General features: G+C 37.7%; 1 protein-coding gene across 2 annotated transcripts in view; it reads left to right on the top strand.

Moving 5' to 3' along the window:
* Nucleotides 1–15,483, top strand: part of ADAMTSL1 (ADAMTS like 1) — a 1,025,773-nt gene that overhangs the window by 270,177 nt on the left and 740,113 nt on the right. For both annotated transcript variants that reach the window (XM_049711047.1, XM_049711046.1), the window contains exon 2: nt 391–510. In XM_049711047.1, the coding sequence (XP_049567004.1) occupies nt 391–510 (120 nt within the window). The remainder of the gene's footprint in view (nt 1–390; nt 511–15,483) is intronic.

Genomic DNA, 15,483 nt, shown 5'->3' with positions numbered 1-15,483 from the left:
CCCCTAGAGGCTCAGCGGATCCCTGTGGGTCCAAGACCCCTATGTGATGCATACACGTGGATATTCCAATGGAATAAGTCTAGGAGCCTGACTACGCTGGACGCGGCCTCGAAGACAACTTATAATCACTGAATTTTGACATTGTACACCAGTCAATTAAGATGTGCCAACTTAGCAGGAGACTTTCCTGGCATCCATCCAATGAGCCACATGCCAGAATGTTCTAGTGGCTCTCACATTAATATGTATTTCTGTGTGTCATTTTTGATTGCTCTAATCAGACTTGAAATGAATCCAAGAGGTTTCTACAACTCTGAGACATTAATTCCTCAGTGCCCCCTCCCTCCAGGCTCAGTCTGAAGGCCTAATTCGGCTCTCTTATCTCTCTAGGTATGTGGAGACCAAAGCCAAGGGGCTGTTTTCCTGCGGGAATTTACACTGATTCGAAGAGAGAGCCTTCATGAAGATTTCCTGTCTGACCTCTTGAATAGTCACAAAACTGAAGACCCGGTACAGTGCCTCTTCTATTTATTCTTAGAAACACAGAAGTTCAGTTGCTAATTCTGCCTGTGGTGGTGGTTGGTTTTAGCAAATCTGAAGAGGTTTGGATGGTATTTTCTCATATCTATTAGCAGGGCAGGGAAGCAGAGTGATAGGGCAGTGGACAGACTGTATGGGGCAATTTTCTAACTTTTCCTGTGTCTGGAGACCTTCAGACATTCTACTCGAGGGGTCAAGTTTGTTTGGGGCAGCATGTGGAGAATTCACATTAAAATAACTGATGTTTTGCCAGCGAGTCTGAATGTGAAATGGTAATGATTTAAATGAGTGAAGAAAAAAGGAGATTTATATGTAAAGCCCAAATTGTTGTATGGGTCAGTGGAAATGCCACCATCTTCCAATCCTGGCTTCTTTGTGGATATTTTTACTTCAAAGTATTAGTCGTATTTATTTTATGAAAGTTTGTTTCTCTGGTTGTGGTTTTAGAAGAAAAATGAAAGTCTAGAAAATGAGCTCTCAAATGAAAACAAGTGAGTTGGAGATGTCAAGATATAGATCCCGCTCTACTTGCAAATCTAGCTGTGATTTGTAATTTGTACTTGGTGTGAGAATTGGATGGATAATTTCTAAAAGTTCTAAATGTGGCTCTTTGTGGTGATGACCTTGTACTCAGAAGTACATTGAAATTAGAGGACGCTGTATGCACAAACCAGTGGATTCCTTGTCCAATCGTAAAATGGTAGGATCCCAGAAAACAATGCCTTAGAATACCTCCAAAGCAAGTACACTTCCTCTACCCTGCCTTCTTACAGCCCTCTCTCAAGAAGGTGTTTTGGCATCTTTATCTCATAAACTTCTCTTCCAGACAGTGAGTAAATTAGCTCTCTCAGTAGCCACTCCCAGGCTACTTCTTACTGTTTTTGTCATTTCCACCTTCTCTATGATGGACATTCACATCCTTTTCAGAGCTTGTGCTCCAGCTGTTACCAGCCAGGGTTCTTGGCCTCCTTAATCAATAGAAATTGATCAGAGGTCAGATAAGAAATTTAGGCAAGGCTATACTGGGGCCCCCGCTGCAGCAGAGGGAAGTGAGAACAAGCAACAGGTTCCCTTGCTAGCTTGCTCGCTGAGGGTGGGGCGAGCTGGTTCCTTATATGACATAGAGGGTAGGGGTGGGGGTGTGGCCAGGGGGTTGGGCCAGAGGCGTGGCTTAGGTGGTTTCCCCACCCCTTAGGTGGTGTTGAGTGCAGGGGGCGTGTGCAGTACCTTGCTTTTGTTCCCAACCCCCTGCTTTTGCTCCAGGCTCTTCAGAAGTGGCAGCTGAGATTTTTGGTCTCTTTGTATCTCATAGTCCAGAATTTGCCCCAACTGCACAAGTACGCAGTTATTTTCAGTCCCTTATAGTTTCTTTGTATTTTGTTGCTTGAGGAGGCTTTTGTCCAGGTGCAAGCACTGCAGCAAAGGGTCCCAGGTCGCAGCCTGTCTGACAGCGTCCGTGGGTAGGAGTGGTACTGAAGTTTCCCAAGGGTACTATAATTAATTTTCAAATGCTTCTTATAATATATATTATATATATATTTTAATATATGTAATATATAATATACATATTATATATATTATATATATATATAATATATATTTTTTAAGCTCTGAATATGCAGAGACTGCCTTTTAAACTTTCATTGTTTGCTCAAGGCAGTTTTGGTGATCTACTGTGGGACACATGCATTGCCACTGAAGTTTTATTACTTCTGAAATGAACGGTATCTTGTAATTATATTTTAATTTTCTCCCATTTGATGTTATTCAGTATCTGAAGTAGGTTAGCTCATTTTGGATTTGGTTTATGCAAAGTCCTGGAAAGTGCTGCTATGAGATACTGTATGCAAACTTCATGAGCAAGTCTAATTATTACATAATTTATATCATAAAGGAAATTGAATAATATGAACTAATTATGAACATAATAGAATTATCAAAGTGGTGCCACTAAAAATAATTTTTGTCACTTGGCAAAAGCATTGAAGGGTGTTCCGAACATTATTATTACAAAGTATTACATTGATTTACATCATAATAAAAATTGCATGCTGGGCTTCCCTGGTAGTGCAGTGGTTAAGCATCCGCCTGCCAATGCAGGGGACATGGGTTCAAGCCCTGGTCTGGGGAGATCCCACATGTTGCGGAGCAACTAAGCCCGTGCACCACAACTACTGAGCCTGTGCTCTAGAGCCCGCGAGCCGCAGCTACTGAGCCTGCGTGCTGCAACTACTGAAGCCCACGCACCTAGAGCCCATGCTCCGCAACAAGAGAAGCCACCACAGTGAGGAGTCTGCGCAACGAAGGGTAGCCCCTGCTCGCCGCAACTAGAGAAAGCCTGTGCGCAGCAACAAAGACCCAATGCAGCCAAAAATAATAAATAAATAAACTTATTTAAAAAGAAAACAAAAATCTTTCATGCTGCAGAATTTTCTCAAACCTACTGAGGTCGCAAGTAATTGAGTGGGTGGAAGCATTTAAGCCGAAAGAGAAATTACCGACCAACACAGAGAGTCAGACCTGGAGCTGTACAAGAAAATGTGAGGGAAAAGGAAAGAGCAAAGCTTCCTGAATACCAGAGGTAGTTCAGCCTTCTAATAAGTTTATGACATTCTAACAGTTTCTTTGGAGGGTGTGTCTCTCTATCTGAGAACTTCATTTGGCCCACAGGCTATAAAACTTTTAAAGTGTCACTTTATTTTCCAAATAGACATGAAAAGATGAATCACCATAATCTCTGTGTTTGTCTAAAGGAAAGAGTTCAAACATGAGTTGTTACTTGTATTCATAGCCAGAAAAGTGAAATTCCTTTTGTGCCTCTTTTGTATGTTTCTGCTACATTGGGAGGAAGCAGAATGGTAGAGTCATGAACAAGAAAATTTCCTGGTATGGGTCACAAAAAACACTTCTCAAAGGCAGGTGGGTGAGAGAGGAAAAATGGTTGCGCAACATCATCTGTACACTTGTACCTGCTTTCACGTAGATCCTCCCTAGTAGCCCAATGACATTTATGCACATATTTTACCTCCCTTACCAGATTAGGAGCTCTGTTCCTTGAGGCCAGGATCCATGTAGATTCTCACCTCCGTAGCATCTTCCCCTGCTCTTGCATATGATAAATGCTTAGTTGTGTTAAGTGTCTGTTGATGGAAAAAGCCCACCATGACTATTCTCTATTGCCCTATGGTTAACATTTTTATATTGAAAACATTTACAGGATTCTATCACAGACTATGCATGAAAAGAGTCTTATAAATGAAAATCCTTCTACATACAAAGTGATTATTGCTAAAATGGTATGAAAGACTTCAGTTTTTAATGAGGTGTTAAACTGTTTGGGATTATTTTACATATGGTCCTTTCAAGCCAGGGTATGTGAATTTGGGGATGTTTGCCTACTAGAAATTTATAGCTGTGGAAGTAACAAATTTATCCCCAATATGTCTAACATTTTGGACAGAGGTAGCATTAACTGTGGGAAACACCTTGTCATACTTCTGGGTAAAATTATTGCCTTCCTCTTTTTAGGTGTTTAATTTTTCTTTGCTTATATTCTTTCTTTATCCTTTCAAATAACTTTTGAAAACCAGAACAGCCTTACTTACAACTTGTTTGTGGAACTGTTTCACCTAAAAGCTTAATTTGGGGGGGTCATTTTTGAACTTTAAATGTCACTTCCTCAACTCCTCCTCAGCTAGGGTTTTCTGGCATGAATTGACTTTGACATTGCATTTGAAAAACTTTTTAGTTTTCAGCTTTTCTGCAGGGCAGAAATAGAGACACAGATTTAGAGAACAAAAGTATGGACACCAAGGGGGGAAAATGGTGGGTGTGTGTGTGATGAATTGGGAGATTAGGATTGACGTATATACACTAATATGCATAAAATGGATAACCCATAAGAATCTGTTCTATAAAAAAATAAATAAAATAAAATTAAAAAATTAAAAAAAAAGAGAAGAATTTCTTTATGACCTCACAGTTGGGAAGATTCTCTTAAGATGTAAAGAGCCCAACCTGTAAAGGAAAATATTGATGCTTTAAATTACATTAAAATTTAATATATCATTAAACATTTAATGTCTAAAAACTTCAAAAAGTAAAAAGATAAGCTACAAGCTGGAAGACATTTTTTGCAATGTATATAACTGGCAAAAAATAATATCTATAATATATAAAGAACTCCTAGAAACTATGTTTAAAAAGACAGACAGTCCAGTGGGGGGGGAAAAAAGTCATCAGAAAGAGACATGGATAGCTAATACTCATTAAAGATATGTTCAATCTTACGAATCTTCAGGGATTTACAATGTAAAATAACAAGGACATGGTATTTGATGCCCATCAGATTGGCAAAAAATTAAAAGAACTGACAAAGGCAGTGTCAGTGAGGAATACGTAATTAGAAATACTCCTATTTTGCTGTTGGGGTGTAAATTGGTCTTACTACTTTAAAGAATAACTTTCCAATGTCTCTAAAGTTGAATATGAGCATGTGCTCCATCTCACCAATTTCCCTTTAGGAATCTACTCTGGAGAAACACTTACATATATGTTTAATGCAGTATTGAATGTTATAGCCTAAAGTTGATAGAAAATCTTAAATATCCAACTGAAGGTAAATGGATAAATAACTTGTGATTTATTCTTATAATAAAATTCTATCAAAGCAATTCAAATGGATAACTAGATTGACATGCATTAGTATAAATATCAAAAATATAATGTTGAGGGGGAAGATGATACCATTGTGTAATATGATACCATTCATATCAATTTCAATATCACATAACTATTTATTAGATATTATTTAGAGAAAATGTTTATATATAAAAGCAGAGGTGGGAAAAATATGCTGCAACCTTGTAAGGTTGGTTGCCCTCTGGACAGAGAGAAAAGAAGGGGAATTGGATTGGGACGGTGTGCATTGTTCACTTTAAGTTTATAATGTCTGTAATATTTTATTTAAAAATATATGGTAAATGGTAATATATGTTTAAATGGCTATCGGTTTACAGAACAGTTTACTTTATTATTCATTGTAGTTTTTATGGTTCGAGTGTCTTTAAATACATGCATAATAAAACTTTCAGGATAATATTTGGCAAGTAATCAGCACAAAATAAATGCTGTTTTTATTAGCAGTGGTTGAACTGACAAATCTTTGAGGCATAAAATGACAAACCTCAGTGCCCAAGATTTAATATATACACTATTCACATTTTTGCCTCACAATATAATTAAGGAGTAGTCAAATGTAGGACAACAGACCATAAGATCATGGGACCTCCTATCAGTTCATGAACTGCAACTCTGGTAAATAATGTCAAGATGATGAATCTCAGTATTTAAGGAGAGGGACTACTTTTTCACACTTGACCTTTGGAATTAACTGAAAAAACCATTATCACTTAAGAAAAAAAATTTTTTTTCTATATCCAGTTCTAATTTACGTACAGCTTATACAGTTCCTAGCTGCTGAGATGTCCTCCATTTGCTAGGATTCTGTCGTTAACTCCAAACAACAAATAGATAACAAGATTAATTATCTAAAAGGCACCGAAAGTAATAAAATGTGAAACACTAAAAATCCTAACTCCCATGCCAGCAGATTTTTAAGATCAAACAACCTCTCAAATAAAAAACATAATTCTCTTTAAAAATTTTAACATCAGTTAGAAATACATAAATAACACATGTGAATTTTAGGACTCTTTTTGAGCACATTTTCAGGTTTCATACTGTAAGGCCCTTCTCCAAAAACTTTGCCAGAATGGTGAAATTTCAATATTTAATAAACTATTCTAGGCATGAATTCAACTTTATTCCTCTAAGCTAGTATTCAAATTCCTGAGGTAGTCTCCACTTATAGTTATCCTAAAGTAAACTAGCACACTTTGAAATAAATATCTCTAGTAAAAGTTATAAATGTGAGGAGCTGACTATTTGCTGCTCAACTTTGGAACTTTCCTAATAAGCTTAAACTAACTCTATGGGCTGTGATTTAAATTACACCTCAGAATATCACTTGGGGCACCAAAGAATAATTTATTGCTTCCTTAATATAAAGAGCTAATTTATCTCATGGAAAGACAAATCACTTTCGAAGGAGTTCCTTAGTTGTTTACAAGGTAGTGCTCAAACTATCAGCCCATGTGATGAGTTTAAATGCCCATCTTTAATATGCCATTTATGACTTAGTTTTGCATGGAGGTCCATCAGTAGTTGAAGGCAACTAGAGAGGAATGGTTACCGACTCCTCTGGCAGCTGGACGAGGTCATTTGGCCAGATATCTGCATAGAGAGGTGCTGAGAACTTTCTGAGAGGTTAGAGGACAGCCTAATGGAATCATATGACTAAGAGTCCAAATTCTTTCACCCGAATTTAAGAAAATATGAGAGGATACTGTGGGTTGTGGGTAGGGGCAAGATGTCCCTTTGATGTAGCACATCCTCTTAGAGGTTATTTTTAAATTTTTCTAATATGGAGAGATGTGGGATTTTTTAGAGTAGATTCTATTTCAGGGTAGGTAGAAATGTAGGCTTTTAAACAGATTTTAATTAGGTTGGACAATTGAAGCAAAACATTAAAACAACATTATTTACTAGCATGATATTATTGATTAGATGTAATCTCTAAATGTTGATTTTAAAATTCCATATACCATTTTGCCTTTGTTAATAGTAATTTTTAGGTAAGAAGAATAATGTCATATTTTTGTTTAAAAAGCTAAAAAGAGAACTATATAGAACTACTATATGACCCAGCAATTCCACTCCTGGGTATATATTCGAAAAAACAAAAACACTAATTTGAAAAGATACATGCACCCCAATGTTCATTACAGCACTATTTACAATAGCCAGGACATGGAAGTAACCTAAATGTCCATCGACAGATGAATGGATAAAGAATATGTGGTATATATATACAATGGCATAATACTCAGCCATAAAAAAGAATGAAATTTTGCCATTGGCAGCAATGTGGACAGACTTGAAGGGCATTATGCTAAGTGAAATAAGTCAGACAGAGAAAGACAAATACTGTGTGATATCACTAATATGTGGAATCTAAAAAATACAACAAACTACTGAACATAAGAAAGAAGCAGACTCACAGATATAAAGAACAAAGTAGTGGTTACCAATGGGGAGAGGGAAGGAGGGGGGACAATATAGGGGTAGGGAATTAAGAGGTACAAACTATTAGGTATAAAATAAGCTATAAGGATATATTGTACAACATGTGGGATATAGCCAATATTTTACAATAACTATAAATGGAGTAAAACTTTTAAAAATTGTGAATCCCTATATTGTACACCTATGGCTTATATAATATTGTACAGCAACTATACTTCAATTAAAAAGCAGCATAATTACTCAGTGAAAAGTTTTGAAAAGGAGCACATTTTAGTTTTCCTTTGTGTTGTCTTATTTGATTTTAACTTTATGTTTACAAACAGGAGAATGACTACTAAAAGAAAGAATAAAGGTCTGTATTACTTAAGTATATATATGTAACTTTTGCTAAAAGAAAATATCATTATCTACAATTAAATTGTTTTACCAAAACTAAAAATGTGGAATTTGATGTATAAGTGTCGCTTATAGAGACAAAACTTGAGGAGTGGTTGTTTTGTTGGGTTGAGGTTTTATTTCCAACTGGCTGTGAGACTTCAGGCAAGTCATGTACTTTCTGAACCTTGTTTTCCTGACATTTATTTTATTTACTTATTTTTTACTGAAGTATAGTTGATTACAATGTTGTGTTAATTACTGCTGTATGGCAAACTGATTCAGCTATTATACATATTCTTTTTTTATATTCTTTTCCATTATGGTTTATCAGGGGATACTGAATATAGTTCTCTGTGCCATACAGTAGAACCTTGTTGTTTATCCATTCTGTATATAGAAGCTTACATCTGCTAACCCCAACCTCCCACTCCATCCCTCCCTTAATTCCCTCCCCCTTGGCAACCACCAGTCTGTTCTCTATGTCCATGATTATGTTTCCGTTTCATAGATAGATTCATTTATGTCATATTTTAGATTCCACATATAAGTGATATCATATGGTATTTGTCTTTCTCTTTCTGACTTACTTCACTCAGTATGATAATCTCTGGTTGTATTCATGTTGCTGCAAATGGCATTATTTAGTTCTTCGTGACCTTTAAAATAAACATGTTCTGAATGATTCTGCAGCCTTGGATACTGTGTTTCAAATTAGATATTTAATGGAAACTTCAAATTCCTTACAGTTGCTGTTTGATGAACCTCTTTTGATCTCTACTCAAGTCATTTTTTATGCCAAAACCAATTATGTGTTTCTGGAGTCTGGTCTTCCCACCTACAGTAGACTCGCTTTCCTTCCAATTCTTTACAAACAACTGGCTGCCATTCATTCTCCATGTACCTTTAACAACATAATATTCCTAAAGCTCCACTTTGCCCTTCACACAATGTGTACTTGTATGTCAAAGCTAATTATCTCTTTGGGGAAAGTCAAGGTCCTCAAACACAGTTTAATGTCAAAACCCCTCCGTGTGGCCCCTGCTTAACTCTAACCTTGTTTCTGATGACATCCACTTAGATTTTCTTCACTCCAGCTTGTTCAGACCACACTTTGTTCCTGTATCAAATGATCAGTTCAGTGTTTTGCTCACAGGACATCTTTTACCTAGAATGTCCTCCTCCCCTTTTCACTAGACCTTCCTTTATTAACCCAACCCTACTCTCCCCTTCTCCAGGAAGCATTCCCTCTGAACTCTCCTATAGCACTCACTGTCCTAGCTCATGGAACCAGCCAGTGCCCTGCCTTCTCAGGCTGCCCAAAGGACTCTATACAGATGTGGAGAGTCCTTGGCTCAAGCTTCAGGGCAGTCCATTACTAGACTCTTAATCTGCAGGGATGATCTGCCAAGAGGGGAGTCTGAGTGCAAGTCTGGGAAAAGAAGCAGGAAATCGTGAAATCTCAGAGATTAGCTTATGGTGGAGGAACTAAGAAGGGACGAGGGGAAAAAGGGAAGTGAGGGTTTGGCCAGAAGTGCAGTGGGGCACAAGGGAGTCAAAAAATCAGACTAGGAATGAATTCTGGGATCCTGTTCCAGGAATGTTGTCCATTTGTTGTAGCATCTCTCCTACTTTGCGTCCTCATTTATCTTTTCATACATACAGACCATCTGCCCTGGAAATCTTTCAAGCAAGGACTATGTTTTACATTACTTTGTCCGGCACACAGAATAGAATTTTAAGCAGAGTAATAATGATATAATAACAATGAAAATATCAATAACTGCAGTAATGGGAATACCAGCTATCATTTATTGTCTACCTCTTCTGCACCAGGTGCTGCCTAAGGCACTTTGCATACATATCTCATTAATCCTAGGAAGAGGGTGATCCCTACCCACCCCCAACAGATGAAGAAATGAAAAAGAAAAGGAATTTAGCCAAGGTCTCAAAACTGATCTGTTACTTAAATGATCATAAAACAATGTACACATGAAGAATACTGATTCATCTCAGCACCTGCTATATTCAACACACTAGTCTAGGTGCTACCAGGGAATATAGAGATAAGTTGAACTGTCCTGGCTCTCTAGGAGTTTGGAATAGTGACATTTTAATTCTGTTGAAATGGTTTGTTTTTAGGTAAGCTCACCAGAGTAATGGCAGAATGCTTAGATTATAGGTACCACTTTAGGATACCTCATCCTTTTAATAAGAAAGTCTTCAGAAATAGCACTTGATTTATGTTTTTAAACGTTGAACCTATTATACATATATGAAGCAGATTCAGAGGAGCTGCTGAAAATACAGCATTTCAGGTGGACCTTATTTTATTGTAGTTTTCAGTTAGATTCCCACATAGAGTGGTGGCTTTGCATTCTCCATTGCCCTTCAATGGGTTCAAGTGTGGATTATGTATGTTCAAATGTCTGCTTGCCTCCAGTTTGAAAGTACAATTTAGTAGACCACTTAACCATTGTTGGTTAGTATTCCAAGTGTCTGTGGGGACTATTGATCTTCATGTATTACACAGGCCCCAAAGTATGAATTAGTGAGTGTATGGAGAATATATACAGGAGGCTAAGCTAAATAAGTTGCTGAAAACTATGGTGTCCTGTGCTGAACTCCAATTTGGTATAATTCTTATGAAGAGCAAAAACGCTTGGCTTTAGCTTTTTAAGTACTCTACCTTCTTGGCACCTCAAAATGTATGACCCTGATGGGAATATGGCTAAAAGGTTGTGTCATTTAGTAGCAAATTTACTGTATGTGACTGAAAGCTCCCCAAATAGAGATATTTGCTTCTCTCTTATATAAGAGAAGTTTTCTAGAGAGAGAAATTTCAGATCCATTATGATCAAAGGTACTAGGGACCCAGGCTCATTCTATTTTTCTCCTAAATCCTTCTAGCCTCTGACTCCCCTTGTGTTGGGTACGTTGTGATGCTAAATGGCTACCAGAGCTCTTGCCATTATGCTCATTCTAGGCAATGAGAGGGAGGAAGGGACAAACAATAAGGTGCTAATGAAGAAAAAGGCATAAACCAGCGGGCTCACAAGGGCTTTCCCAGAAGCTGCCACTTAGTATTTCCTTTAATAGCTCACTGGTAAGGGCTTAGTTACCGAGCCATGCCTAGGTGCAGGGGAATCTGAGCCATGCAGTCTTTACACGGTGCAGCCATGTTTTAAGGAAGTTTAAGGAAGAAGGGACAATAAATTCTGAAGTGAGCAGCTAAGATTTTCACCCACAGTGAGATACTAGGTGAAACAATAATTGTAATAAATTACCACAGTTTGCATACTGAATGCGAAATTCATTTCCCAGTGGCTTTTGTATTTTGGAGGGTGATTAAATTGTTTTGGCATTAGTGGTGATGGTTGCACAAAATACTAAGAACCACTGAACTGTATACTTTAAAATGGTGAATTTTATAGTACATGCGTTACAACTCAGTTACAAAAATCTGTAGTCTATAAGTTTCAATCTAAGAGGCGAGGACACAGATGTAAAAATCTGTATTTCCCAGAATGTAAGGAGGGTAGCTCAAAAGAGACAGCAAAGGCTATCACAGCATGTCTCAGTGGTTCTCTTTTCTGTGAGGACAGCTGCCCCCCACACCAGGAGTCTCTGCCTGGTGCTGTAGTGGAAGGAAAATGTAGGATAACTGGCTGAACTGTGGAGCATTTGGTGCTGATGGTGATGGCTATGAGTATAGCGACAGCAAACATTTATCATCTCTCAGATACTGGCTCTATTTGTTATGTATATGAGAATCATAATAGCAAACATTTTAGATAATACCAAGATAATCTTATGAGAAAACTGAGGCCCCTGTTGGTTAACTAACTTGCCAAGGTCACACCCTTTGTATGGAGTAGAGCCTTGTTTCAGATCCAGTCGTCTGGGTCCATGCTCCATCCTCTGAACTGCTACACTACATTGAAAGGCTTTCTCTTGCTGTCAAAAGTGAGCTCTCTGGTTTGGAGGAAGGAGTCATCATCTTTTACGGATTTTGTGATTTTTATAATATAAAATTATATGTGATGATAGTTATTCAAGTGATTTTATGAAGCAGGACTGGACGGCATCTGTCTCAGGATTGCCTTATTCATTTTCATACTAAAATGCTCTCCTGGAGTAATTAGGAACATGAGATCAATTATCAAGCCACATGCACATGCGCGTGCGCACGCGCGCACACACACACACACACACACACACACACACACACACACACACACAGCTGAGGAAGGTGACCTGCTATGCCAGCCTTGCTTTTAATTAGATATTTAAAGCACATACTTCCTTTATCAAACCTCACCTGATACAATAAGACAAATTTCTTTCCCTTTTTTCTTCCAGATGATCCGTTATGGTCCTGGTAAGTGCGTGGTTTGCTTTTGACAGGCATAGCATCTTCTTTTAAAATTGAAATTGTTTGCAGTTTTCTGACCATTTAGGGTACAGATGTTTATTGCACTCTTATTGCTATAATTAAACAATACATGTGAATCTGAAGATTTATTTTTTCAGGTTTATTTTTTAAGGCACTTTAAAGCTTGGGCAGTCCTACCTTGGAGCAGAAATATTCTCTTTCAAAATGTGTGTACATGGAGCTCTTTTGTATGTAATCAGGGTACATGGATGGGCTGAACACATCAAAACTTGGGGAAATTTACATATTCGTAGAAGTATAACTTTGACTGAGTGTTTTCTTTAGATGGGTGCTCCTTATACTATGAAAAGTGGATGTTTTTGTATTTATGGCATATCTGATTCCATACCATCATTTGACTTATTCTGTGACTATCTTAGGGCAAACATTAGGACAAAAATTGTTCAGATATCTTAATTTCATATAGGGACACATGATCTCAACAGAGATATAATAAAAGGATGGTTTTAATGGAAAGACAGTAAGACTCTTTACCTGGCTTCTTTAAGGAATATCCATTATCTCCAAAGAAATAGAATGGTTCTGGCACATTTTTAAAAGTATTTCAGAATTTATAATTGTGCCTACAGGTGTGGTGGGTATAAATGTGAGTCCCACACTCAGGTGTGCAAAAGAGTAACTTCGGTTCTTTTTGTGATCAAATTTAGTTTTTCTCACACCACTCTGTTTGATCTGATGCAGGAAGTTAATTCAGTCCCTTGCAGGTAAATTTAGTCTGAGTTAGTAATTTGGGTGCACAATTGTTTGTCTGTTGTATGCGCACCCATCCCCATTATCTGAGAAGCATGTATAAATAACGCCACAGAGAAGAGGCGAAAGGTGCATGGTATACGATTCTAACCTGGCCTCTCACTCAAGATGTTACTCATCCCACTGGTTCTTGGCATAGATGAGGTTTATGGCCGCTCAAAAGAAAACTTGTGGTGGAGGGAAAGGCAGCCTGGACCTCCTGCCAGTGCTGACTGAGCTCTGGATCCTTGCTACTACCTCCCTGCCCAGGAGCAGCCTCACCCATCACATTCCTGGTGGGAACTGTCCAGGTCTTGTCCATCTGACTAAGCATTATCAACGATAAACATTCTGGCAGACAGGCCACCATTTTCTTTCTCTGATAATCCCTGAGTCCCTCTGGAATCCATAGGATATTTTAGATGCTACTCTAGAGCCAAAATGAAACCAGAGTTGAGGGTGTGGACATGTGAGTTGCCTCTTTCATTCCTCGATTTGTACGTCATACCACCATATCTACTCTGGCCACCAGGGTGACGTGAGGACTTTTCTCGGATGCCTGACATCCCCTTCCTCTGAGACAAAGTTGGCAACGTCTTTTCTTCTGTAAGATCCCCACACTTAAAGTAGGGGTACTTGCTGCCCTTTTTGCCAAGCAAGACTCTTTCTGGTGGGTGAGAAGGGCATCCAATTTCCAGACTTGTCTCACTGTCTTGAATTCTCTCCATACTCTACCTCCTCAGCTTCCATAGAAGGGTCTCATCATGTGGAGGTAGTTAGGAGAAGGATGCATGGGGAAAACATGGTATACTAGATCACATCTACTATCAAATATTGGATTTTTAACCTGAACTTCAGCATTTGAATTTAGAACTCAGGAATTCAACATCTTTGTTCTGTCGTGGTCTGATACTCTTTTACATGGGTTTAATGGCGACCCCCATATCTTGTGGAGCAAATGAAAAAAATCAGTTAATATCTCAAATGATTATTCCACTGCACTAACTTATGTGCAAAATTCTGTAAATTATATAAAAATGAATTAGCCAGGTTTTATTTACAGATTGGGTGACTTTGGACATAATTTCGTTGTTCCAGTTGAGTTTTGAAGATTCTTGTACTGCTAAAGTCTCTACTATTTTGAATTTGCACTGTGGAATTAAATTTTATAGTTCTAATGAGCACAAAGTAATTAAATACCATGACTAGGGAAAAAACCATTTTAACTTTGATTTAAAATAAGAGATATTGTTTTACAGATAGGATTTGGAATTAGAATAAACTTGCCCTGTTGCCTTGTTCCCCAGTGTTGTCTAAAAGAGGGAGAGATTATTTCATCATCCAACAAATAATTCCTAAATGTAAAGAATGCTGACAGAAGTGACAAGCATTTGATTTTCTTTGAATGAAATCCAAAGTTCATTCCACTGCATACATTTCTTGTTCTCCAAATAACTGCTCAGAAAAAAAAAAAATTAAAGTCTGATAGCAACTTTGGTCTAAAAGAGTTATGCACATTAAATTTGATGCCTGTGAGCGCTACCCATGGTACCAAAGAAGGCATAGGGATCTGACCTTTTAATTCCTGGAAGAAGAAACTAATTTAAACAAGTTACAGACTGGTGGGTATGGTGAAGGAGATGTCAATTTTGTTCATTTATGTAGGATTTTGCGAGGATTTCCTACACAGAACCTTTACAAGGACTTTTTAATCCTTACCTACCAATATCAAAATATTTCATTGGTAGTCAAACAGCACAGAGCCTAAGAGCATAATCTTCCTATTTTTCAGGAGTCAGAGAAGGAAGATTCCTACTTCTACTTTGCCTAGTATCTTGGGAATTTCATAACAGCAAACGCCTGGTCCTGACCAAGTATGGTGCTCAGTCTTTAGTAACTGAGCAGTCACCAGAGAGAGACTCAACCTACTTAATAACAAGCTGTTTTAATGTAGGAATGCCAGTGAATTGGCCAGCATTTCCACAACCTATCTAGAGAAGAAAGAAAATAGGAGGCAACGCTGTTATTCTTTGAAAGTTATTCCTTGAAAAAGTGTCCATATATGTGAAAATCACATACTGAATAGCCTGGACTATCCAGAACATGGTCAAAAATCAGAAAATAAGTAAAATGATGTCCTAAAAATAGTTATAGTTGACTCACAAAGGCCCCTTGGTCTCTTGTTTTGAGTGTATTATTCTAACTTTGTGCTTGATCTTAAGTGGATTAATTGGTGT

The sequence above is a fragment of the Orcinus orca genome, chromosome 6 (genome assembly GCF_937001465.1).
Source record: "Orcinus orca chromosome 6, mOrcOrc1.1, whole genome shotgun sequence".
Classification (NCBI taxonomy): Eukaryota; Metazoa; Chordata; class Mammalia; order Artiodactyla; family Delphinidae; genus Orcinus; species Orcinus orca.
Note: the sequence above shows the minus strand (reverse complement) of the source record. Positions and strands in the feature narration are given on the sequence as shown.